Here is a 27568-nt window from a genome sequence, read left to right as displayed (position 1 = left end):
CTATGAAAATTTTAAACCAGCAAAAGAACTACCTGAAAATGAGTAAATCTGGCCCACAGAGTATTACCAGGAGGGTAGGTATTTGTTCTAGCAGTGGTAGCACTCCTTTGTTTCCAAAATTGTACCATTTGCTAAAACACTACCATGCTCTAAATATTTATTTAGTAATAAAAACATTTTTAAGAAGCTGTAGACCTATGATCAAAGAAAACAGAATAAGAATTCTGCTTCATTTCATAGGTTAAAGATCCCTTATCTCCTGTCTGCATTCTAGCAGGAAGCTGCTGTTAATTATCTCTTAAATATAATGGGACTGTTGACATATCCAAATTACTTGCCTGGTGCTACAGGCGGAGACTTTGCACCCACTAAAACAAAAAGAAAACAATGGTCATTGCAGGTTTCTTTTAATTTTTTTAACAGGCTGATCCACATATTAGTGTAAAATGCATAGTCCATAAATTATCCAAGGAAAGGATTTCTTAGGGTGTTATATTTTATTAGACCACTATGCAGTTGAGATAGAGTTAAACAAGCTTTCCAGTGCAAGGGGCCTGATGAAGATATGTCATGTCTAACCCTGTCCCAACTACATAGCTGGTACAATAAAAGGTATCACCATAAGAAAACTTTGCCTCTCGCATTACAGCTATGTGAAAATGAATTTTGGCTTATAACGTACCAAACTAAAAATCTTTTAAATTGGCTACTTGAAATAAAATAATTCATTTCTTTTTTGCTGCTGACCAATGCTTATTTTATCAAATGTTAGATGTATTAAACACCATTTCCAGAAACTGGGAAAAGAGAATTAAAAAGAGAAAAATCATAACAACTGCCAAACTCGTGACACAAGGGTAAATTTTTGTGCAGTTGTGTGAAACTTGGTGCAATATTTTTCTAAATTTCATGACTCATGTTCACTATAAGCATGATGTGGAATTTCACATTATGTTGCCAGAGTAAAGTCCAAGTGCTTCCTTCCACTTTGGAGGACTTCGGCCAAGTGGTTCAAGCACCTAGTGATCTGGTGGATATGTGAACAACTTGAAGCCACTTAAAAGAATCTACTTTTCATAGATTGTTTGGCATTTTCTTTAATAATAAATCCCCTTTAAGGCATGTAAATTTGAACGTAAACATTGAGGCACTGAAAAATCATGAACTACTGATAAAAATTATTCATCCTTTCATTTTGAGAAGCCCATGTTTCGGGGGGGGGGGGGGGGGTTCTTGTTTTGTAGTGGAGTCAAAACCAAGGTGCAACTGAAAAAACTGTCCAGAAAAAGAAATTAATTGTGAATTTTTTTTCCTGCCAAAGCCCTAAATATTTAAGTTTAAAAATGTTGCTTTGTACGCTCTGGCTACCTCATGCTCTGATTTTCCTTTATAGACTAGGCTTCCATTTGGACCTCTACCCCTGAGATGCTCCACAGTCTCCCCTTATGGTGAGGGTAGGTGGTTTCACCATGGAAGTCCCTGGCCACAGTGAACCATAATAGATATAATCAGGATAAGGGACATAGCCTAGAAAGAAAGCCTAGCACATGAGAGGATAAAAATATAACTCCTGCTGGGCACTGGAGCCAGAATAGGATTCAAACACTTTGGCTAAGTACAGATGTTCAAAAAGCCTGAGCCTAAACGGATTCAATCTTTGCAGGTTAGTCTATCCTGCATAGATTGAACTGGCAAGCAAGTTAATAGACATTTACTATTGATTCTAAAAATGAAGCCACATGCCTACAGTGGCTCAGGCCAGAATCCAGGGCGTGCTTATGTGAGCCCTTCTTTCCCTTTGTCAGTGCTGAACTGAGGGGGGGCATGGCCAGGCCCTGGCAGGCCTGTGTATGACTGGGGAGAGGTTTAAACCCCCACCCTAGCCTGGAGGGACCTCAGCTGTAGTGTGCCTGGAGGGGAAGGAGGGAAGTAGCTCTTGCCAGGCTTTTTTGTGGGGTGGAGCATGCCCAAACTCTGCCCCTCACTCTTGCACCAAAGGGTTGAGGCCCCCACCCTCACCCCATGGCTGGGGAGGAGGAGAAAGGAGGAGAACCTTGCTCACCACAGGGGTTATGAGACACCACAACTAGCCTGGGCATGGGAAACTGGCAGCAAAATGGGCATACAGTTCTAGTGGCCCCAGCCTGAGCCACAGTCCACTGGGAAGGGCCCTGCCCCCGCAGCCCGGTCCAGCCTAGCCCCTCTGCACCCACCCTCAGCAGTGCTATAAGCCCACCCAGCTCAGCCCTGCAGCCCCAGCCTCAGCCCCATGCTGGAGTGGCAAAGGGCTGGGGAGCTGGGCTGTCATGGTGTCCCAGGGTGGGCAGAGCTACCACAGCCTGTACAGGGTGAGCAATGGTGGCAGCAACACTGGGAGGGGTTGCTACGGGGGCTAAAGTGAATTTTGGGGTGATCATAGCTCCCCAAGCCCACCTGTCAGTGCCACCATTTAGCTCCCCCCATCCCTGTAGCCACCTCTCCCAGCCCCGTCACCACCACCACCACCACCACCACCACCACCAATCACCCCACACAGGCTGTGGCAGCTCTGCCTGCCCCACTCCTACCTTCAGAGAAGCTCTCCTACCAGGAAGAGGCTTGAGCATCTGGCCATGCCCCCACTTCTGGTGCTGGAGCGACAAGACAAGAGGGGACCTGAGGGGCTGCTCTGCCCCAGCCAGGTAGACCCTAGCTGGGGTCCTTGGGGAAAGAGGAGAGAGAGGAGAATGAATTCACTCCCTGCCCCTTTTGTCTTAGTCGGCCATGCCAAGCTGGCATCTAGCCATGCCACTGCCCCTACTCTGGATAAAGAGCAGAGGGTGGGGCCAGCCCTGCTCTCTGGAGCAGACAGCAGAGCCGAGGTAAAAGCTGCAAAGAATGCTGGTATGCTGGGGGACTCTGATTTAACTTGAACCAGGAAGGGGTCTGGGACAACAGTTCCATAAACTGGCTTGATTTCAGTTAAATCTGATACTACATTCAGCCAGGCTTATCTTAAACCAGTTTCTGCCATTTTGAAACTGGTTTATGTGCACTGAACTTCTGTTCTGTTATAGGTTTAAACCAGTTTCTGATCACTTAAACTGTTTTATGTGTAACTTCTGTCCCTAGTCCTTGAGTTTCAGACATTTATTTTTTCAATGAGAAACTGAAATTTTCCAAGGAGAGCACAGCCTTCAGGAGAAACTTCATTATACTGAAAAAGATAATTGTCTATCTCAACAATTATAGATAGAACATTTTTATCAATCCTCATTAATATTTTGGGGGAATGATAATGCTGATCAATATACATTTTTTTTTGTTGCCTTTGGATTGAATGTTATTCTGTTTACTAAAGGTTGGATCCAAATTACATACAAACCCATGAATTCCTAAATTTTCATCTTCTGTGTTCCCAGCAGTACCAGTTGTGTATAGAATATTTTTAATAATATTAGTTATAAGATTCAGATAAACAAATCATACAGTATTAATACCCAGTGGTGACAAGTTTCAAATTTCTGTGTTTCTGTAAAAATAATTCTGTCTTTTTATACTCTCTAAGACAAGAGCAGACAAGAGTTTCACAAGTGAGTCCTACCAGGATCGACTAACGGTGTTCAAAGAGGTTCTCAGAACAAAACAAGAACATTTTGAGGTTGGAATGGTTTTGAAATTGAAACCTACAGAAGAAAAAAAAGCAGCTTTGAATTTTTCTACTGGATACAAATATTCTGCGGGAGAAAGTTTTCATTCTATTCTGAAGTATGACCAAGAAAGGGTAAGCTCAATAGAATCTAGCCCACTGAGCCAGGGATGGTCTTCACCCTTGCCCTGGACAAGCAGTGTGATTGGGTAGGATTTTGTCTGTACTGCAGCAGATGGGGAGAAATAGGGGTAGGTCAGAATCATCAGCTCACCTCAGAACCGAACCAGATTGATCTGGCCTGCCATTGAAAACGGTTGCTACCACTGGAACAAAGATTAATGTGCCACAGGAATATAGGCAGTCTTGTCTTCCATGCTGTAAGAATGCTTACTGCTATCCCAGCACATAAGAATGAAAATATGTTGGCAATTACAAGGATGAAGGACCCTGGGAACAAGGATTAGCTGTTCTTTCACTCTGTTCCTGGTTGCTGGGAGCAGAGCAAAGCAGAGCATCCAGGCAAATCCACCTACTTCTCAGACCAAGGACCCCATTTCAGGGAGTGGGTAGGGGGCTTTGCCCTGCTGTGCCAGTCCCGTCCCAGACTTACTGGGCACTCCTTGTTCTGGGGAAGCATGGAGAGCATTGCTTTGCTGCTCACCTCCCCAGCCAGACAGGGAAGGGAGCATACCATAGTTCATTCTTGCAACAAAGTTTCTCTTGCAAGGCAGATTTCCAGGTTGACACCAGATGGAGTATGTTTCCCCCAAGAGAAATTGAATGGACATGTGTACACTTGTCATTTTTTCCAGGAGAGCACCAATCCTGATAAAAATGTAACACCTGTATGTGGCTCTAAATCCCCCAATCTTTCAGTTTTGAGAGAGACAACACATAGATCTTTGCTTAGGTTGTGATATGAGTTTTCTCATTAGGAATAGCAGCAACAACATAAGTTATGATCATGGTATCTCATAGTAAAGCTAAAGTAGAATAGCAGTTCACATGATTTGCACTGTTTTCCATACAGGGAATTTTGGCCTAATTTGTGTCCATTACATGATTTATGTTAAATTGAGCCACATGCTTCATTTAAAAACAGCAAGGAACCAGAAGCTCGTTAGAGGAAGGTATTAATCCTGTTCCATGTTTTAGCTAGAGGCAAAAATCCAACTGACAGCAGTGGTGAGAAAAACAGATCCCATTATCTGGTAAACTAGCTTGAACTATTTCTGTATGTTGCAAAATTAAGTCAGGAAAGGATTTTAGAGAGGCAGTATGGAAAGACAAGAAAAGAAAAAGCAGTTGGTATCAGGAAAGAGAGAGACACAAAAGACCTAATTTGCTGAAATCAGAAAGTAGAGAGTTTTGCAAAAATGGAAAATAACTAGTGTTATTTCATTACTACTTCCATTTAAATTTTAGGTGACGTTTTAGGAGACTTCTTATTATGTCTAATCAAAGTTGTCTATCATGTCATATTTTCATGGTTTCTAGGGTTGGAAGGAACCTGAGCAGATCATCGAGTTCGACCCCCTGCCATGGCAGGAAAGAGTACTGGGGTCAAACGACCCCAGCAAGGTGTACATCTAGCCTCCTCTTAAAGTAGGTGCTGAGCACCACTTTAAGTAGGTGCTGAGCACCACCCAGAGTAGGAGCCAGCACCACTTCTCTTGGAATGTCCTAAAATGCCATATTATTGAGACTAGTTCTGAATATCTTTTTAAATAAAATATGTCTGATTGCATCTTTTATACTATACCCCTGAATGGATAATTAATCTCTTGTTTTCTCATTGCTTATGAATTCAGAACCAAACCTTTCTGCTTGTAAAAGGAAAAGTACAACTAGGAAGATTTCAAATGCGTAGTCGTGATGTTCGTCTAACAGATGCTTTCCTTGATGATTTAAATTTTCTGCCAGTTGAATATGACAAAGGGGAATATTTTAGATTTCTAGAAAATTACGGAACTCACTATGCTGTCTCTGGGACTGTGGGAGGAAAATATGAACTCATATATGTGTTGGATAATTATGCCATGAAATTAAAAGGTATGCATTTTACTGCTCTATCTGTAACACATTGATCAGGAACAGTTAGGCTTTCAGTCCTTTAAAGTAATGTGTGAAAGACAAATCCTTGTGTTTGGCTGGAGCACGACTGGGGTCACAGAGCAGTGTGAGAGCCAGGATTCTTCCTATATTGTGCATTTCATTGCAAGTGTAGTACTTTAGTTAATCATTTAATAAATCCCTGATCCCAAACTAATAGGTTACACCACAAATCACTGGTATCATGGAGTTACTCCAGAATTAAATGTCTTTCATTAAGATTTAGATATGGCCTCATTAACTTTACAGCTATGTTTTTAAGATGATCCAATGGAAATCAATAATCTGTGAAAATATTTTGTTTTAAAACTATTTAAGGAACTAGTAGTAGATTGGAGGCCATGTTGTCTGGCTCAGAAAGAACCCGACATTTTAATACTGGATGAGCCTTACTTGGGCAACTTGTCAATTGATTTTCTTGTGCCCATTACCCAGAATGGATGTAAGATGATATAAATGGATATAAGTGGGAAAATTAAGAGCCTGACTGAAACCATATATGACACTGAAGTATGGTGAACTATTTTCAATACCTTTTACATTGATGCTGGAACCTTCCTTACAGGCTAAGTACAGACAGTCAAAAAGCCTGAGGCTGAATCAATTCAGTCTATGCAGATTAGTCTAAACTACAGAGATTAAACTGAGAAACAACTAGACACACATTTACTTGTGATTCAGGAGATGCAGCCACATCCCTGCAGTGGCTCAGGCCAGAATCCCTGGTACATAGCCAGCATGAGCTGTGTGTTCACTTCCTCTTCCTGGTGCCCCCAAGGTCTCTGGGATTTGCTGTCCAGACTCTCAGTAGCAGGACTCTTCCTGCCACTAGGCACAGGCAGGGGCTGCTTCCAGGTGCCTCTGGGACTTGTAGTCCAGAGTCACAGCTAGCAGTCCCTGCCCCCTTGCTCCCCCAACCATTGTCTGCTGGAGCAGACAGCCCAGCCCAGCCCTAGAAAGTGTGCTGGGAAGCTGGGGGACAGTGAGTTAACTTGAACCAGGACAGACATTGCATAAACCAGTTTGACCCAAATCAGTTAAGTATGATACTAAATTTAACCAGATTTATCTTAAACCAGTTTCAACCATTTTTAAACTGGTTTATGTGCACTGAATTTATGTTCTGTTACAGGTTTAAACTAATTTCTCACCATTTAAACCAGTTTATGTGTAACTTCTGTCTAGCAACAGGGTTCAAGATACAAACATAGTAGCTTCATTTTGCCTCACATGCAGGTCTGAGATGTGTGTTTTTGCGATGAATAAAGGCAAAAATAATCCAAATGTTACTTATACTATGATGGGCTTTAGACAGGAAAGAGATCTCAGAATCAGTGTGGACAGTTTGCTAGAAACAACAGTGCAGTGCTCAGCAGCCCTCAGCAAAGCAAACAAAATGTTAGGAATTATTAAGGGAATTGTGAAAAAATGGAAGTTGTCATTATCTCCTCTATAAATTCATGGTTTGTTCACACCTTGAATACTCTGTCCAGGTCCCCACATCTCAAAAATGATATAGAAGAACTAGAGAAAGTACACAGAAGGGCAAGGATGATTAGTGGTATGGAGGGGCTTACATATGAAGAGAGACTGAACAGACTAGGCCTGTTCATCTTAGAAAAGAGATATGTGATGAGGACATGATAAGGGTTTACAAAATACTAAATGGTGGAAAAAAAAGTAAATAGGAATGTTTTATTTGCTATCTTTCACAATACAAGAACTAGGGGACAAAATGGAACTAGTAGCTAGTCTGCTAAAATTAACAAATTGAAGTTCTTTCTCATACAGCATATAATTAAAATGTAGGATTCATTCCCACCAGATGCTGCAGAAGTTCAATTTAGCCAGATTCAAAATGAGACTGGACAAATTCTGGGAGGAAAGGTGAATCAGTAGCTATTGAGCATGGGAATTAAGAGTACAGCCTATGAATCAGAACTTTCTAGACCCTAAATGCTGGAGGCTACAAGTGAGAGAGGAACAGTTGCAAAATCTCTAGTCACGCCCAGGTCACTCTCCCTTTCAGCACCCACTCTCTGCCATTGTGTGATATGATGCTGGGCCAAATGGACCCATGATCTGACCCAGTAAATGGCAGTTCTTATGTTCTTAGCTGTTTGTTCTGCTACAAACTTGAAAAAAATGAATGCTCCTGAAAATACTGAAGATCATGGGGAAAGAAAATTAAACTGCCAATTTTAGTATAAGAAATAAGCAAAAGGCAAGGATATTTTGATATTATGTTTACTTTCTAGGTAAGTCCAGAGACTAAAAAGTACAAGGAAAATGTCCATTAACAGCTATAGTGCAAGATCAGATCAATGATTTCAGATGAACTGAAAAGAATAGATGGAAATGATGGAATAAATCAAGGGTGCCAAATTCACCAGGCCCTCCAGGCTGATATTAGGTCAATTCACAGGCTGGGATTGGTGTCAAAGAACTGATACCACATGCTGGATCCAAGGTGTGGGACTGGTCTGGAGTAAGCACAGGTGGCATGCCTCCTGGACCAGTTTTGCACCACAGGTGGCCCCCCTGGACTGGTCCCATACACCACATGTGTCTTAAACCAGTCCTGTGCCCTGCCTGAATCATGTGCAAGGCCAATCCAATATGCACCATATGCAGAATATAAGCTCATGCCAAGACACAGCACCACAGACCAGATAATAGAGCTCTACAGACTGAATCTGGATTGCAAGACAGATTTTTGACATGTGTGTAATGGATGAGTGAAATTACTTGAACTTTATGGTATAAAAGAGGAACCTTTTCCAGGAACAACTTGGTTAAGACAGCGTGATATGAGAAGAAACAGATTGAGAGGGTTGAGAGAAAGAATACATATAAAATAAGTACTGATAAACTGTAGTGAAAGAAGCAATTACCTGGAGCAAAGAAGGAAGAGATCATCCTTCCAAAAAGAAAAGCTCTGGGTAGCAGGCAACAATGGTTGTTTAAGAAGCTGGAAGTAAAGGAAGGGAAATAAAAATCAGTCCACAGATAATTCCATGAATTTTCCTGATTGCCATGCAGCAGCCTACCCCTATGTCACAATGTAGCCACTCAAGGGACATGAAGTGCACTGAATACTGGTGAGGGAGAGGAAATAAAAGGGAAGGAGGAAGCAAAACTTTTCAACAGTGTTGAAATTTAGCCTCCAAGAGGAAAACACACATGAATTAGTTTTGCCTTTCAGTTATTTAAAAAAAGGCGCCTTTTCCTTCAATGATCTCCTCATTAACTCCATTTGCAGGCATCCGTGTCGAAGACGTAAAGAAATGTCTTGGCTATCATTTAGATACCAGTTTAGCATCAAAAGATTTGGATTACCAATTAAAAATTAAAGATAGTAAATGTGAAAACATAACCATAACTTCAACATGTAAGTATATCTTTATTTTGTACCTGCCCAAAGCTGAAAAGTCTTTTCCTTAAGGGAAAATTCTATTGACTGTTTCTCCTTTTTTGAAGCTGCCAGAGGCCTTGGACAGACATGAATACTTGTACTGCTACAAACTTTGCAAGGCTATAAAAACATAGTGTTAAAAGCTTTACAAAGTGAAGTATTACAAACCTGCCACATCGGCATGCTTTCCAGCCAAGGAGGTTGCTCCTCTGCTCCCCACAACACCTCCTCCCCTCATGGGAACCTGACAGCCTGTCCTTCCCATTGGGAAAGCTGCCAGCAATCAGTGGGCAGTGGTGCCTGCTGGTGCTACCCCTGTGGCAGCAGCTCTAGTCCCTGCTGTCACAGGGAACAGATGCTGCCGGCAGCGCTTGTGGGTGGTTACCAACCCGTGGTTGGCGCTTGCCACCCCCCACCACTGACAGTGCTGGCTGCATTTGCGGGAGCTACCCGCTCACCGCTGCCAGGCTGCTGCCGCTGGCACAGCCTTGCCCCCCAGCCACCAGGGGCACGCACCGTTCATGTCTGTAGTGCTGTGGGGGTGCACATCTGTGCACCCACTTTTTGTAGTGCTACAAGGGTATATTTAGCACTATAAATGTAATGTCTGTCCACAGTCTAGTGTTTCAGTTTAATATAGTATTCACAAAAAGCAGAGAAAGAAAGATTCACTCCCAAGCACAGGAGAAGCAGATGTTGCAGGCTTTCCACAGTGCCCTGTTCCAGCACCTCAAACCTTAACTGCAAGATCCCTGCCAATCTAAGCTTTGTCTCTCAACCACATCAGATAATACACTGGCAATACTCAAATAACAAGTGCTCTGCCCATTGCTGTGGGATTTGGTATATACCCTCAGTTGTACCATATAGTTTCCTTTCTTCTTTTTTTATTTTAAGCAGCTGCAACATTTACAAGATTACATTTTTTTCTCCACTATCAGGGAATTATCAAAGAATTGAAATTATCACTAATATCTCTTAATACATTGATAGGGCCTTCCATCTTTTCATTTGTAGAAAGATGGGCTAACAGGGCTAGGATACAATCACCTGAGCATCAATGAACCTTAAACATCTAGTATTTTCTCTGTCATTTTGCAGTGGACCAAAAATATGATGCAGTGATTGATGATGTCCTTTCTTTTGTTGATGGAGGAAAGATTGATTTTTCAGTTAAGATAAAAGAAATGCTACTGAGAGGAGCCCACGTAGTTGATATACAGGATTATGTGCAGTGGGCCTCCTCACTGGTGGATGTTCCAGTGGTGATACAACAGAGGGTAAGGAGATTTCTTCTAGGTTGAATACATTACAAAATCTTCATCTTAAACCATCTGTGGCAGATTTTAGCCCTTTTCTTCAGGCAAGTGGTCTAAAACTTTGTAGGAAAAACAGATTTACACATAATTGTAGGAAAAAAAATTATGGGCTTTTTTTTCCTCCACAGCCGTCTCCAATCCATACGCTTGTTCCAGTCAAGATGAGAGATGCATATACAAAGAAACAAAATTTGGAAAGAGCAATTGAGGACTATGTGACTGAACATAATGTGTGCAAATGCGAGCCTTGCCAAAATGGTGGCACCTTGGTGGTGATAGATGGAGAGTGCATCTGTATGTGCTCCAGCTATTTTAAGGGAATTGCCTGCCAGATTGCCAAAGGAAAAGAAGATGAAGGTTAGTAGATAGTGAACACCATGTTCTCAGCAGATAGAAATCAGCATGCAATAGAGTGCTTTGAAAGTCTGGATTAACCTAAATGAAATAAGACACTGTCCTTAAATCCTTTTTTAGATATCACTGAACATTCTTATACATGCTTCTGGCCTATTTAGCTGGATATAAGACATGGAAGTTAATTTTAGCCAGTAGAATTCTTTCATGATAAATTATGAAGGTATGAGATTCATTAAAGGTCTCCATATCACCTACATCCACTAGTGTGCCTTGTAAAGGCATCCAAAAATTCACTTACACTGAAATAATTGTGGTGAATAACATTTTGGAGAAGCAATTCCATAGAACCAGGGCAGTGATCCAGGTTCAGGTAAGAGTGCCTTTTTCATGTTACTAACTGGGTTTACCTCTGTTCAAAAGCCTGGTGCTTGCATATGCTTAAGTTTTCTGGGGTGTGCAGAAACGAAATGGAGGGGCCCTAAATTGAAGCGGTGGGTTTTAAAAAACACTTCTTTAATTTAAGCCTAATTAAACCCCCATGTGATACACACACACCACTGACTTACCTACCTCTCTGGAGGGAAGGGTGAGCTGCCAGCGGGCAGAGTGGTCCCTGGGCTGCAGGGGGGGCTGGTGCTTTCCTCCGTGGCAGCTGCGAGTCCCTCCCCCCACCCCCCACAAACAGCACCCGGCTCAGGCAGTCCTGGGGGGCACCAGAGTCGTGGAAGGAAGCACTGCCGCTTTTCTTGGGTGGAGCTGTTTGTTCTGGGCTGCCGCCAGGCTGCTCACAAGGCTTCCTGCAGAGCCCCTCAACCGCACGGAGCCCCTGAGCCTCACTCAGTTGTAGGGTCATCAAACTGCACCCAAAGTCATTTAAGGTCATTTAAGGTGCATTATGCTGCCAAAATTCCTACAGCAGCTGGAATTAATGTGTAATACACCACAATGTGCAAACACCAACACCATTAAAGTGGTACAAAGGCATTTAAACCACTTTAAAGTGTTGTGCGCACATGCCTCTTGTTTCATCTACACATGACCACAATGACCAATTTATTGCATCTCTGTTTCATGGAGTCTCCACTCTGCCCCAGCCCAGCTGCCAGTTTTCTTGATCCCTAATTCACACATGAGCAGTGTTTCCTCTAAGCTGTGTGACATGCACGGCCACGCAGGTACCCCTGGTGTATGAGGTACTCCGGTATGAGTGTGCCGGCGCAGCCATGCAGACCATGCAGCTTAGAGGGAATACTGCACATGAGAGAGCAGAGAAAAACAAACTTCCTTTGGCATTCTACCATACCGGTAACATTTTTGCCACACCATGTTTTTCTGTTCCATTTTGCCAAACACTCAAGAACTGGGTAATTAAGCACATAGCCTCAGCATTTGCAGTAAAGTAGGAATTGCAAGGACAAATACAAATCCAGAAGGAATCGTATCTGTTTATATAAAGGCATTATTTACACTGGATTTTAGCTATTGATCTAGCTGCACCAGCATAGCATCCCAACACAGACACAGGTTACATCAGTGCTGTATGGTTTCAACAGTACAGCTTACCCAGTTTTAAAGTATGCTACTCTGTGCCAGTGGGAATCAAGCTGCACTGGTATAAATGGGATCTGTATTAGGGAGTTGTACTGATGTCGCTACACTAGTGGCTACATGTTTTTAACTGGTATATGCAATAGTAGCACATGATTTCAATGGTGCTCTGCCAGTTTGCAATAAGGTAAGAGTGGCCAGTCTGTGGCACACTCCCCCAAGTGGCATGGAGGACATCTCTGTGTGAGATGCAACAGATCAGGGAGAGGACAGAGGACAAAAAACAGAGTAGCAGATTGGGCAGAGGAAGGGGATCAGAGAAGCACTCAGGGAAGGCACAAGATTTAATTTCTGGCATACCTGCCAAAGTTGCCCCCTCCCCCACTGCAATAGGGTGGACATGGCACCCAATGGAGAAAAAGAACCAGAAGCAAAAATGATGATTTGCCAAATGCAGTTTTACCATGAAAAGTGACTGTGTGAAAACAGCACTTTCATATGCTGTGCTATGGTAGCCAGGTGTTTAATGAACACGTGCCCCACGTGGGGCTCAAGACTGTAATGTTTAGGCATTTAAATAGAGAGCTATGCTTTTGGAGCATTGGCTTCATGGGTGTTCAGAGTCAACTCCATGTACGTGCGTGTATGGGAGAAAGGAAGGCAGTGACAGTCATTTGGTTCTGGAGAGTCACCAGAGCAAGAGATGAATTCTGCTCTATCTTATGCATCATTAACATAGTTTATTACTAAATTCCAATTAGTTACACCCGTGCAGAACTAATTCAGGTTTGGTTTCCTATGACAGCTAAGCAAGTCACTGATGGAGGCTGGAGCTGCTGGACTGCCTGGTCCCCCTGTGTGCGAGGAGAACATACTCGAACACGTCAATGTAATAATCCCGAACCAGGCCCTGGAGGCAAGCAATGCGAAGGTGAAAGTATCGAAACAAGCTTCTGTGCTGAAGAGCTATAGTTGTACCAGTTTAAAAATAGGTTAGTAGGCTGTGTGTGATAGTTCTGTAATTGCTGGCTCTTAAGCCCCTTAGCTAACATATGAGGCCTTGGAAGTTTGATTCTCTCAGGAGTTATTGATGCTCTGAATGTATATTCTTCCATGCAAACAACAGGCAGTTTCCTTCTTTCCAGCTGGCTAGCTAACCCTAGAAGCTGGTTTCCCTCCTCCATCTCAATGCCACCCTCACAACTGCTGCGCTCCCTTTCTTCTTCCTTGCAGTACTTTCTGTATGAAATGTACCGCTTGTCCCAGCATCCTTCAGCTCCTGTGTTCATAATCAGGTCCATGGGAACCTCTCCACCAACATGGCTTAGCTTCTGATCAGCCTTGTCCACTATTATTTTGGACAGAGGCTTCCTATAGTTTCCAACTGGCACTGTATAGAGGAGGGCATTTAATTGCTCTTTCAGTTTAATGGAAGTAGAATTGCTGTGATGTATCCACATGCCTATCAGGAAAAGAATCTTCAGAAATCAGCAAAATTGTAAGAAAAATGCTATGGTTCTCCAATCCGTAAAATAAATTGTGTAAATTGGCCCTAAATGAGCTGGTAACAATCAGTGGAGAATAGATTTCATAGACATTAGGGCTGGAAGGGTCCTTAGAAAATCATTGAGGGGCAGGAAGCCAGCTAGGGTCAAAGGATCCCAGCAAGATAAGCATCCAAATGCTTCTTAAAGGAGTTCAGAGTAGGTGCTTGCACCACCTCAGGAAGGAGCCTGTTCCAGGACTTGGGGGCTTGGAAATGTTTCCTTGGGGGCCTAAAATGGTTTTGGAGGAGTTTATGACAGTTGGTTCTTGTCATCCCATGGGGCACTCTGGTGAACAGATGTTCCCCCAGATCCTGATGCACAACCCTGATATACTTATAGGCTGCCACCAGGTCTCCCAGGTCTCCCCTGAGCCTGCCCTTTTCCAAGCTGAAGAGTCCCATGGCTTTCAGCCTCTCTTCATAAGACCTATTCTCCTGCCCTCTGACCATGCACGTGGCTCTCCTCTGGACTGTCTCAAGCTTCTCCATATCCTTCCTGAACTGTGAGGCTGAGAACTGGATGCAATACTCCAGATGTGGCCTCACCAAGGCCGAGTACAGCAGGAGGATGACATCCTGAGATTTACTTAAGAAGCATCTATGGATGCAAGCCAGAGTTTGGTTTGCTTTACCAGCTGTGACATTGTATTGGTGGGTCATGCTCATCTTGTGGTCAGTCGTGACCTCCAAGTCCCTTTTGGCCCCATGCCAAGCCTATAAGCATGCTGCAGGATTTTTTCCCCCAAGGTGAAGTACCTTACATTTGCCAGTACTGAAAATCATCAGGTTTGTATCTGCCCACTTTTTCAGCCTATCCAAATCACCCTGCATCACCAACCTGTTCTCCAGAGTGGATGCTGTACCCCAAAGTTTGGTGTCATTGGCAGATTTAGCCAGTCCACTTCTGACACCTGTATCCACATTGTTGATAAGAGGTTGAAGAGAACAGGTCCAAGGACAGAGCCTTGGGGGACACCACTGGTCACAGAGCGCCATGATCATTCGCTTCCATTGACCACCACTCTCTGCATTCAGATCAAAGGCTTTTTTTGAAGTCCAGATATATGACATCCATCTCTTCACCCTTGCCCAGGTGATATGTCACCTGGTTGTAGAAGGAGATGACTTTGGTCAGGCAAGACCTATCTGCAACAACCCCATGCTGGCTGTCCCTCAGGATGTTGCCATCAGCCAGCTTGTTAAGAATGGACTCTTTGACCTTTTCCAGAATCTTACCAGGAACTGAGGTCAAGCTGATTGGCCTGTAGTTCCCTGGATCTACTTTCCTCCCTTTCTTGAAAATGGGCACCACATTGGCCTTCTTCCAATCCTCAGGTACTTCACCTGAGCACCAAGAGTTTTTGAAAATCTTGGCCAGTGGTTGGGCTATGACTCCTGCCAGCTCCTTAAGTACTCTGGGGTGCAATCTGTCAGGACCTGCTGACTTGAAGGTGTCCAGCCTCTTGAGGTGTTCCTTTACAAGCTCTACATCAATGCTGGGTATAATTTCACCCTCACACTGGCCATCCCTCAGAATCAGAGAATCAATGAGTTGGAAGGGACCTAGACAGATCATCTAGTCTGACCCCCTGCCATGGGCAGGAAGGAGCACTGGGGGTGGGAGGGGTCATAAGACCCCAGCCAGGTGCCTATCCAGTCTCCTCTTGAAGATCTCCAGGGAAGGTGAGAGCACCACCTCTCTGGGAAGCCTGTTCCAGGCTCTGGCCACCCTTACAGTGAAGTAGTTCTTCCTAATATCCAACCTAAACCTACCCTCCCTCAGCTTGTGGCCATTGTTCCTGGTGACTCCAAGGGGGGCCCTGGTGAACAAACTTTCCCTGAGTCCCTGCTGCTGGCCCCTTATAAAGTTGTAGGCAGCCTCATCTTGCGGAGACTGAATAGATTCACGTCCCTCAGCCTCTTCTCAAAGGGCTGGCCACGGAGGCCCTCAACCATATGAGTGGCCTCCTCTGGACTCTCTCCAGGTTCTCCACGTCCTTCTTGAAGTGCAGTGCCCAGAACTCAGCTTGCTAGGCAAGGCAGACCCTTGGAGTCGATGGAAAACCAATACAAGGTTACCCATTAAGTAGGTTAGCTTTTTCCTGGGAGTTGGTTATCTGTTGTCCCATTTGGTTTAGCAGGGGGCCAGTGTTACCCTTGCTTTTCTTCCGACTCCCCACATATTTAAAAAAGGGCTTTTTATTGTCCTTGATATGTGTAGTCAGGTGAGCTAGGAGAAGTGTCCATGAGCAAAAGCAGCCAAACTGTTTCCTGTGCTAAGACTGTTTTCACCAACTCCAAACTGCAATGTAAGGCAATTTCATAGGCATGAGGGCTGGAAAGGACCTTGAGAGATCATTAGGTCCAGCCCCTGCCCAAGGGGCAGGAAGTCAGTTGGGATCAATGACCCCAGCAAAGTAAGCATCCAAATGTTTTTTGAACATATCCAGAGTAGGTGCTTGCACTGCTTCTGCAGGGAGTCTATTCGAGGCTCTGGAGACTCAGACAATAAAGAAGTATTTTCTTATGTCCAATCTAAAACAGTCTTCCAGCAGTTTTGACTGTTTGACCTTGTCATGGAAGGGACGTGTTAGTTTCAAGGTGTAAGCAGGCCTTAGAAAGAAACAGTCATGTCTAAAGGGAGCCCAGGGTGTGCCAGTCATCCACGAGTGCAAGGATTTATGCCACTGGTGTAAATTAGTAGTTGCAGGGAGACACACTGGCCTGAACTGGCGAGCTACAATCTGCTTCATTCATCACCTTGTCTCTTCTCCCTCTAAGCGATCTTAAATCTCTAGCATAACAAGATCTGCTTTATTTATTCAGTTCAGCACTGGCCAGGTAAATAACTGTAACAAAGGTAAATGTTATGCACAATCTACCTATTCAGGGGTGGTTTCTACTGCATTTCTGTTTAATTAAAAGGTAAAATGCATTTAAGGCTGGAAATGTCAGAAGTGCTGGGCGCCCATGATTCTAGCTGCAGTCAGTGCAAGCACTAGGTGTCCAGATCTTCTGAAGCTCAGTCCTTATTTCCACTATTCAATTAGAACCTTAGTTGAGGCACCTTTAGACCATGCTCCTGAATATTCAGGCCAATATTAGCCCACTTGAAAGACAGAGCTATATATGTATATTATCCATTTATATTATAAATGCTACATATAGTTATGCTAATATTAACATATTAACGGTCATTATCTGCTAGAAATTACCTAATATTCTTTCTTTTGAAAGGTGATTGGTATGAAAACAATACTCAGATGTGCACAAACTCAAAACTACAAATGTTGCATCCAGCTGGCAGAGAAGCCAGCAAAGGACTATCCAGATGTATGCTTCACGAGTGCCTGCAGCTTGAATGATTTCTAATCAAAATCAAATAAGACAAAATAAACATGTTTAAGGATATGAGCTGGTGTAATCTGAGTTCAATGGGTTTTTACTTTTTTTAATGTATTTTTCTCTAGCATTGGAATAGATGCTACCTGATTCTCCCAAAGCAGAGGCAGAGTGACTTCCATCCTTTGCAGTCTTTTGTGTTTATATTGACCTACTGTTTCCTTAGGCCAAAGCTGTCCAACTTGCAGCCAGTGGGCCACGTGCAGCACAAGAGGGTTTAATGTGTAGCTCTTACCTGGCTACAGCATCCCCTATCATTCCGGCTGCTCCTGCAGCTGGGATCTCTACGTTTATATTACTCTGGCATAAAAAGTTTCTTAAAAGTGAACGTAAATGTAATTTATTCCTTCTCTAAAGGACTCTTCACACCAGTAGAGCAAATTACAATGTGTATGTTGCTGATGTACTGAACCTATCACCCATAGACACTTTTACATGTGCTCCAGGATGCGGGGATGGGTGTTTTAATTAAAGCAAGTCTTGGGAACCTCTCTAATTAAAACATCCACAGCTTTATGATTGGGTGCGAAATACAGGGTAGCTTGGGAGGGTGGAGGGGTGAGCCCCTATGTAAGATTAGAAAATCATAACCCCCAGGAGGTCTCTGATCAGATTGCTCCTCCCAATGAACCAGTATAGTTATTTTTGCAGACATCGCCCTCCCCCGCCCCCCCCACAAGTTAAAGTGTAATTTGAACCCTGCCTCTGATGCTGATCAGTGTTGTTTGATATTTTCCTCGTCTTCCCTTTTCAAACTATCAGGCTGTGATCTCTTGCCTGACATGTGCTCCTGGAGTTCTTTTGTTCTGTGCTTGTACAGCACCTAGCACAATGGGATTCTGGTCCATGACTGGATCTTCTGGATGCGACAGTAATATGAAAAATGAAAGGCAGCACCCCAAATATCCCCGACCTCCTGAAAGCTCCCCATTCTAGGGTGGCTGTTTGAGAAGGAGTGTATAGCAGTTGCTATAGGGTGGGGGGAGAGGGGCTCATGGTACCTAGTGGACAAAACACTGGATGGAAAAGAACTAGCTTCCAGGCTTGACTCTGCCTCAGTGGCCTCGAAAATGTTGGTTTCGCCTCTTTGCCTGTGTTTCCCCCCTCTTTGAAATGGAAATAGTTTCATAGTTTCTAGGGTTGGAAGGGACCTGAACAGATCATTAAGTCCAACCCCCTGCCCTGGGCAGGAGTGAGTGCTGGGATCATAATACCCCAAACAGATATCTATCCAACCTCCTCTTGAAGACCCCCAAGGTAGGGGAGAGCACCACCTCCTTTGAGAGCCCATTCCAGAGCCTGGAGGCCTAACCATACAGTAATGCCTCCTGGTATCAAGCCTGAACCTGCTCTCAATCAATTTGTGGCCGTCATTCCTTGTTATCCCAGGCGGTGCCTCAGAGAACAGAGCCTCATCTCTTTTCTGCTGGTCCTCGCTGGTGAGTTTATAGACAGCTACCAGATCCCTTCTGTCTTCTCTTGTGGAGGCTGAATAGATTCAAACCCTTTAGTTTATCTTCATAGGGCCTGGCCTGCTGCCCAATGACCATACGAGTGGGCTTCCTCTGGACCCTCTCAAGGTTAGCCACTTCCCTCTTGAAGTGTAATGCCCAGAACTGGACATAGTACTCCAACTGTGGCCTGACCAGTACCACATATAGGGGAAGGATCACCTTCCTGGACCTGCCTGTGATGCATCTGTAGATGCATGACAAGGTGGAGTAAGCCTTACTGACCACTTCCTCACATTGGCAGCTCATGTCCATCCTGGAGTCAGCAATGACTCCAAGATCCCTTTCTGCCACTGTGTTTTTGAGAAGGGCGTTCCCCAGTCTACAGGTACGTTGCTGGTTCCTTCTCCCTAGATACTGCACCTTGCACTTGTCCGTGTTGAATTTCATCCTATTCTCATCCTCTCACCTCTGTAACCTGTCTAGACCTAGTTGGATTCTGTTCCTCCCCTCCAGTGTGCCTTCTCCCCACACCTTTGTGTCATCAGTGAATTTGGACAGTGTGCTTTCTACACCCACCTCCAAGTAACTGATAAAGATGTTGAATAGTGCAGGCCTGAGGACTGAGCCCTGGGGGACTCCACTGCCCACATCCCTCCAAGCTGAAAATGACCCATCCACCACCACTGTCTGGGTGTGACCATCGAGCCAATTTGCCATCCATCTGTGTAGGCATCAATGCCACAGTTGTGTAGTTTTTTTTATGAGCATGGGGTAAGAAACAGTGTCAAAAGCCTTCTTGAAGTCCAGGTAGATGACATCCACCTCAACATCTGCATCCAAGGACTTTGTGACCTGGTCGTAAAAGGAAACAAGGTTAGTAAGGCAAGATCTGCCTGCAGTGAACCTGTGTTGGTTGCCACTGAGCATTACCTCTCCTGCTAGGCCCCCGCAAATATGCTCCTTGATAATTTTCTCAAAGGTCTTCCCAAGGATCGAGGTGAGACTAACTGGCCTATAGTTACCTAGGTCCTCCTTTTTTCTTGTAAATGGGGACCACACTGGCCTTTTTCCAGCCCTCTGGGACTGGCCAGAACACCACAAGCACTCATACAGCCATGCCAGGGTCTCTGCTATGACCTCCGCCAATTCCCTCAGTACCCTTGGATGAAGAACATATGGACCTGCTGATTTAAACACATCCAGCCCCTCCAGAAATTCCCTAACTAGATTGTCGCTGACCCTAGGCAGGGTGTTGTGTCCCCTGAGCCTGTCCATAATCCTAGTGGGGGAGTTGTCCGGGTCCCTGCTCAGAAATATGGAGGCAAAGAACTCGTTGAAGAAATCCGCTTTTTCCTTTGCTGCGACCACCAGCTTGCCAAGCCTGTCCTGTAGGGGCCCCATGTTACCTGGTGCCTTCTTCTTGCTCCCTAGTATTTGAAAAAGGACTTTTTGTTATCCTTAATCTGGTTGCCAGCCCTAGTTCCATTTCTGCCTTGGCCTTCCTAACTGCCTCCCTGCAATCACAAGCAACAGAGTTGTAATCTTCCTTGGTGACTGCCCCTTGCTTCCACTGATTGTATGCCACCTTTTTTGCACTCCCGCTCTCCTGGATGCCTTTACTGAGCCAAGGGGGCTTTTTTAGCACTCTTGCCCCCTTTGGTTTGCATTGGGATTGACTACCTCTAAGCTTGGAGGATTATCTCCTTAAGGAACAACCACCCGCTCTGGACTTCCATCTCAATGAGGCTCCGAGTCCCCAGTGTCTCTCTTACTAATCTCCTTAGCTCATTGAAGTTGGCCCTCCTGAAGTCAAGGACTTTTGCCAAATAATGATCCCAACCTCCTTTCATAATTGTTTTGTGATATAAAATTAGTAACTTCATAGATTTCTAGGGCTGGAAGGGACCTGATAGATTATCAGGTCTGACCCCCTGCTCCAGGCAGGAAAGAGTGCTGGGATTAAGTAACCCCAGCCAGGTGCTGGTCTAATCTCTTCTTTAACATCTCCAAGGTAGGGGAAAGCATCACCTCCCTTGGAATCACATTCCACATTTTGGCAACCCTGACCAGAAATAATTTATTCCCTGTGTCCAATCTAAATCTATTCTCCTTCAGTTTGTGGCCATTATTTCTGGTAACCCCAAAGGGGTTTGTGGGCCTAGTAAACAGAGTGTCCCCTATTCCCTGCTGACCCCTGCAGTGAGTTTTTAGGCAGCCACAAGATCATCTCTCAGCCTTCTCTTGCAGATGCTGAAGAGATTCAGGTCCCTGAGTCTGTCTTCATAGGGTCTTACCTGCAGGCTCTCAACCATATGAGTAGCCCTCCTCTGAACCCTCTCAAGGTTATCCACATCCCGCTTGAAGTGGAAAACTGGACGCAGTTCTCCGTCTGCAGCTTCACCAACAGAGGGGAATTATGACTTCCCTAGACCTGCTTGTGATGTACCTGCTGCTGCAAGAAAGGGTGCAGTTAGCTTTGCTTTTACCTCGTCACACCAGCAACTCGTGTTTATTTTTGCGTCAACCAGGACTCCGGGATCTCTTCTCACTGTTGTGGTACTCGGAATGGTCCCCCCAAGCTATCGGTGTGTTGGAGATTCTTTCTCCCAAGGTGCAGCACCTTGCATTTATCCTTGTTAATTGCATCCTATTCTGATCTGCCCACTTTCCCAGTCTATCCAATCTGCCTGAATTGGCTCCCTGCCCTCTAGTGTGCTTACTATACCTCATAGTCTAGTGTCATTGACAAATTTGGACAAGGTGCTTTCAACACCATCATCCAAATCACTGATGAAGATATTAAACAGTACTACAGTGGTCCCAGGACAGAGCCTTGGGGGACACCACTGCCCACATCCCTCCAGGGAGAAACCGACTCATCCACCACCACTCTGGGTGCATCCCATAAGCCATTTTTTTCACGCACGTTACTATGAGAAAATCTACATCACAGCTACTCAGTTTGCTCATAAGAACTGGGTGCAACACTGTGTCAAAAGCCTTTTTAAAATCCAGGTAAATAATATCTACCTCCACTCCTGCATCTAAGCACTGTGTAACCTGGTCATAAAAAGAGACCAAGTTAGTCAGGCAGGATCTGCCTCCTATAAACCCATGCTGGTTGCCCCTTACCATTGTGTTACCTGCTGGCCCCTGCAAATGTGATCCTTTATGATTTTTTCTAAGGTTTTGCTGAGAATAGAGGTGAGGCTAAGTGGCCTATAATTACCCAGGTCCTTCTTCCTCGCTTTTTTGAAAATAGAGACCACGTTGGCCCTCTTCAAGGCCTCTGGGACGTGTCCCAAGTGCAATGAGTGCTCAAACAGTTTTTGAACTCTCTCTAGTGCCTTTCTAAGCCTCAAGTCATGTTCGTCCATAGTCTTTCCCCAAACTAATACATCATCAATATAAACCATAGTTCCATCAAAACCTTAAAAAAATTGTTGCACCTTTCTGTGAAATCCTTCAGATGCAAAACATAGTCCAAAAGGAAGCCTATGAAAGCAATACTTTTGAAAGGGCATATTGAAGGTACATAATCTAGTGCTGTTCTTTTCTAGGAGCACTTGCCAAAACTCAGAAGAGGCATCTGAAGTGGAGGAATGTTTACCTTTTACCACATTACCAAAATAATTAATTCTAATAAATAATTCTAAATATTTTTCTATTATGACCAGTGAATGAACCCAAGCAGTTGGTTGCTCTACTTTTTCTATTTTGCCCATGTTAAATAATCTATCTAATTCCTTTTTCAGTTTTCCTTTTAGTAAAATGGGAGCATTTCTGGAAGCATATATGGTGGAAGTATTTCACTCTCTTAATTCTTTCTTGTCCTCAGTTGACAGTTTGCCTATGCCTTGAAACACATAAAATTCTTTGTCTACGTTCTTGCTTTGCAGTCCCTCAATGGCCTCTATTCTCTTAATCAATCCTAAAGTTTTACATGTTTGCAACCCAATAATTGGCACCACCTTTCCTAGGACTTACAAACTGAAGTTTTACTATATTATCTTTGTGTCTAACATGCAGTCCACAAACACTCATGGCTGCACTCATGTTCCCATTATACGTTTTAAGGTGCACTTTCTTATTCTTTTAGTACACCGGGTTCATTTTCATTTTTTGAATAATGTATTCTGGTATTGCACTGACCTGTGCCCCGTATCTAATTTAAAAGTTGCCATTAGTCCATTGGTTTTCGGGGATGATTTTACAATCCTCAGAAGAATGAACTTACATTGTGCCAGTGAGGAATTCTTCCTCTTCCTCATTGCATAAAGCATGCAGCTACTGTTTCTTGGGTGGTGCATCCTGCTCCTTTCTGCTAACTCCTGCAACGTGAATGAATTGTTTGTATTTGTTGCAGCGGTTACCAAAGGCAAAGCATTGTGGTAACCCCCACAGCCTCTTCAGCTAACCATTCTTTCTTCAAGCAATTCTCTTTGGCCTCTGCTTGCCTGCTTCATAGTGAGGTCCTTCTTTCTGTATTGTTTGTGTGTTGCCTTGGGTTTTTGCAGTCTTGTAATCCTGTCTAGTTCAGCTTGTTCTGGGTTTTTTTGTCAAGCTTCTGCAGCCTGGCATTTATCTCAGCCTCCTGGCACATTCTAACTGCCTTTTTCAAATTAAGGTCAGGATCCTCTGGCGGTCTTTTCCTGAGGCTTGTATCCCTTATACCCAATACTATTTGGTCTCTAACCCTGGGATCTCCAAAGTTGCATGTCTGGCTCAGCAGTCTGAGGTCTTTGTCAACTCCTCTATTGCCTCACATTCTTTCTGCAGCCTCATGTGGAAATTATACTAGTCAAAGGTTTCATTTTGTTTGGGTATGCAATATTCCTCAAACTTTTTAATTACTGTGCCATAGCTTTTCTGTTCTGCTTCTATAATAGCTGTAGGCTATTATAGAGACAGAGCTTCTGGGCTTACTATATTTAAAAAACTGCTACCTTGAGCAGATCTTCCTTCTCTGTAGCTCCATTGACTGCTATATATATAGTGAAGTTCTGCTTAAATTTCTTCCAGTTTTATGCTGCGTTGCTGGACAGCTTTACCTCCTCTGGAATTCTGAGATGCTCCACTTTCTTTCTTTGCACCCCAGTCCTGGTACCATGTGTTGTTCTCCAACGACCAAGGAGTTAAACTTATACCACTATGAAGTGTGTTTATGTAGATAACCATCTTAGCCGACTGCTCTGCTGTTCCTTTCAGTTCCCTCCTGAAATCCCAGGGCAAATGTAAAAACCTATGCATTACACTCTTAAAGGTATCCACACAGTTATGTTTTTCCAGCAACTAAAATCTGGGGAGATGCCCAGCCTTATGTGCATTCCTAGACAGTCCTCTTTCATAATGAAGCTCCCCAACTATAACTCAGGCCCCCCAGAAATGGTCAGTGTGCACATACAACACAAAGTTGCAAACCGCAGCCAAGTGCAAAAAGCCACAGTTTCTAGGCTGCGTCTGAGCCACTTAGATTCATAAACTGAAATGAAATTAGTCTTGAAGTTTGAGATGGATCAGACCAGGAGTTTCCTCATGGACTATCCTGCCTTTGTGTTCAAGTGAAGAATTGCATTTTGAGAACCTGGACAAGGAGAAGTATGTGGAAAGAGTGTTGCTGTCATATGATTATAGGCTTGTTCAAGATTCAGATATCAAATAGGCTTCAAAGTGAGGACATGCAGGAGGCAGATTCTGGGTACTGGTAGTTAAGACTGACCTGCTGACTATTGTGGGATGAAAGGGTTTTAAACAGAATGGAATCAAAATACAATTTTGAAACCTACTCAGTACTATTGAAACATGTTTATGCAATTTTTCTCATCATATCCTTAATCACTTGGAGATCACAAAATAAAAGTATTAATTCGCTTTCACTTGGCTTTCCCAGCAGTACAGTGTGTCCCAAACACACACAGTTAAAACTTCTGTTAGGGCTCTGATATTATGCAAAACAAGGATTTTGCTGATATGCTTCCCTGTGAAGGCTAGAGTGACCACATACACTTTCAAAAAAGGAAGTGCATACAGAAGGACAAAGAGCAGTTTGACTCACTGTATTTCAATACATACGTTTTAGCAGGCTTGTAGACACAGTTGCTGAAACTATGGTAAGTATACTACTCTATTTATTTACTTTTCACATTCAGAGACAGATGATTTAGGACTGAAACTAGAGTGCATGTGACTGGAAAGTTTTTCTCTGTTTCAAGTAATTTGTGGTTCAGTTCCCTGCAGCTGAACTTCCTGCTGTCTTACAGTATGAAGCAGTTTTTAACTGGCTGCACTATGTGAAGAAATTTCTCTCCAAGTTGCATGGCTTAAAGATTCTGATGGTGCAAGCGGAGAAAGCAACTGTAAGCAGGCAAATCATTTGGTGCACCTTGAGGAGCCTTGGAGTCAGGTGTCAGTATGTGCATGCAACATCCACAAAGTATGAATGAGACGAGCACTTTAATTAGATGTCCAGGAAGCCTTTCCAGTGACCTATTCTGAGATGCATGGGCTTCATAACTAAAAGGATTAACCCAGACTCTAGCTTTTTTGTGCATGTGCGTTTACACCTTGATAAACTGTTGAATCTTAATCATCTTGAATATGTTCCTGTAAAAATACAGCTGCAACAAAATTCAAGGCTTTTTTACATTATTACAAGTTGTATGTTCTTAAATATTTTACAGGAAAATCCAAATCAGTGACTTGAAAGCAAGTAATAATAAGAATAAGGGGGAAACAATATGAAATGTGAAGAAGTGTGGCCTTTAGCATATGCAGTCTTTTCCCATGGAGATAATATAGAAGGATTGAGTGTCAGTATGTTTTCATCACTGTACATGTGCAGAAATTAAATACCGTTTCACTTACAGTAATAGCCCTATAGGGCAGATAGTTAATATCTTAATGTTTTCATGTTACTGCAATTGCAAGAAAGATGTATATAATGACATTTATAAGAGAGAGAGTTGGATCTAGACTCCATAAACCCAGAGTTCTATAGAATTGGGATCTAGGGGAGTTGGTTCATGAGAAGGACTTTATTAAATGTTAATCCAGACTTAGATCCTGCTCCACCACACACAGCTCAAGGTTATGGAGCAAACCCCTCTCTACTTCATATAATGATGGAATCCTTGATTAATCTGAACATCAATGAGAAAACCTCATCTAATGATTGAGTAATATTGGGGATATTAAAAATATGGAATTGGCATATCATATACAGACCTTATCAATTTTCATTTTACATATTATCCATTTTACTGAGGACCTAAATACTCATAGACAAAAGTCTCCTCAGCTACACCAGCATAATTCAAGTCACAGGAGATACTACAGATTTACACACATATAACTGGGAACATAATATAACTGTAACTTTGTATAAAACAAGTGTCCCATTTTGCTGTCACATATTAATTTCCTATTTACTGAAGGACTTTCATCATTATCAATAGTGCTAGTCATTAAGGGGTTCCAATGTGTGGGTATCCTTCACCTTTGCAAAACCGTACATTTAAATATGTAAAGTGGGCACACAAGTACTCTATTGGCACAATTCAAATGACTGGTTGCTTTCACAAAAGGGGTTGTTCTGGAAGCAGCAAATATGTATGCAAATATATGAAGCATACAACTTTGGGCTATACTCTAACAGTGTTTGAAAATAACAAACATTGTTTGTTATTTTTCTTTAAAATAGAGTTAAATCTTCACAGATATGATTGACAATTCAAAGTAATGCAGAACAAGAATCTGCTTTTTTATGCTAAGTTTACTGTAACTTGACAATTTTATAGCATCATGTGGAAGATGGGCCTTTCTTTCCCTTCAGTTCAGCATCACAAGCATCCCAGAAGGCTTACAAAGGAAAATGAGTGATATTTTACAAAGCTACAGGGGATGGAAATTAACAGGGTTGACATCATAGTTTGTGACAAGTCAGAGGAAAAACACAACATGAGATCAAAACAAGATCTAAAAACAACTGAAACAACTGGACTGAAATTAAATAGAAATGTGAATGTGCACAAATGAACTACACTTCCTATGACCTGTGGTTGATAAAAGGTGGCAGGGCACACCCAAGAGCATGGTTTAGTGCCTCTAAACAAACTACAATCGCTTCCCAATGCTAGTGTTATATAGCGCTCCAGAATACGCCTGTAGTTAAGGCCTGGAGGCCGTAGAACAGCGTTCTACCTGATTTTCTCCTACATAGCCCTATATAAGGTGTATGAGGTAGAGGAATGCCAAATCTGAGAGATCTTGGTTTCATTTTTAACTGTCATAATGCACCTGGAAGTTTACCCAGACTTAAACCAGGAACCTCCATTTGTGATAAAGCTGTACAAAAATTACTGGGCAATAGCAGCTGCTGCTGTTGAACGTATTTGAATTCCAGCTGTCTGCATGAATGAAAGTGATTAGGATACATGGTATCAAGGGGAGTATCTTTGCATTTTAAACTAATTTGAAACCCAGCTGAACTGCTGTGTAACTTAGGATACCTGTATACATTCACCACACCTGGTCTACGATCACACAGCTTACTTCAAGCCACCTAATTGTAGATTGGGGGCCGTGTGTGCAGATATTTGTATGCAGACATTCACCGGTGTCAGGAGCCATGCCAGAAACCTGGTGTAAGTAACTGGGGACATGCAGATGTTCACTAGATCAGGTTAACCCATTCCCGATCTAAGTTAGCTTACTTCCTCAAGGGAACTAATTTAGATGAAGCCCACCATTTTTGCCTGATTTAACCTCCCTGAATGTCTGCACAGA

General features: G+C 43.3%; 1 protein-coding gene across 1 annotated transcript in view; it reads left to right on the top strand.

Moving 5' to 3' along the window:
* C9 (complement C9) overlaps positions 1-17352 on the top strand; it is a 35785-nt gene extending 18433 nt beyond the window's left edge. The window contains exons 6-12 of the mRNA XM_090037983.1: positions 3548-3763; positions 5443-5683; positions 9006-9134; positions 10260-10438; positions 10606-10834; positions 13188-13374; positions 17166-17352. Coding sequence (XP_089894109.1) covers positions 3548-3763; positions 5443-5683; positions 9006-9134; positions 10260-10438; positions 10606-10834; positions 13188-13354 — 1161 coding nt within the window. The 3' untranslated portion in view covers positions 13355-13374; positions 17166-17352. The remainder of the gene's footprint in view (positions 1-3547; positions 3764-5442; positions 5684-9005; positions 9135-10259; positions 10439-10605; positions 10835-13187; positions 13375-17165) is intronic.
* Positions 17353-27568: the final 10216 nt, after the last annotated feature.

The sequence above is a fragment of the Crocodylus siamensis genome, chromosome 3 (assembly GCF_052110815.1).
Source record: "Crocodylus siamensis isolate JL-2025a chromosome 3, ASM5211081v1, whole genome shotgun sequence".
Classification (NCBI taxonomy): domain Eukaryota; kingdom Metazoa; phylum Chordata; order Crocodylia; family Crocodylidae; genus Crocodylus; species Crocodylus siamensis.
This window is presented reverse-complemented; position numbering and strand designations above follow the sequence as displayed.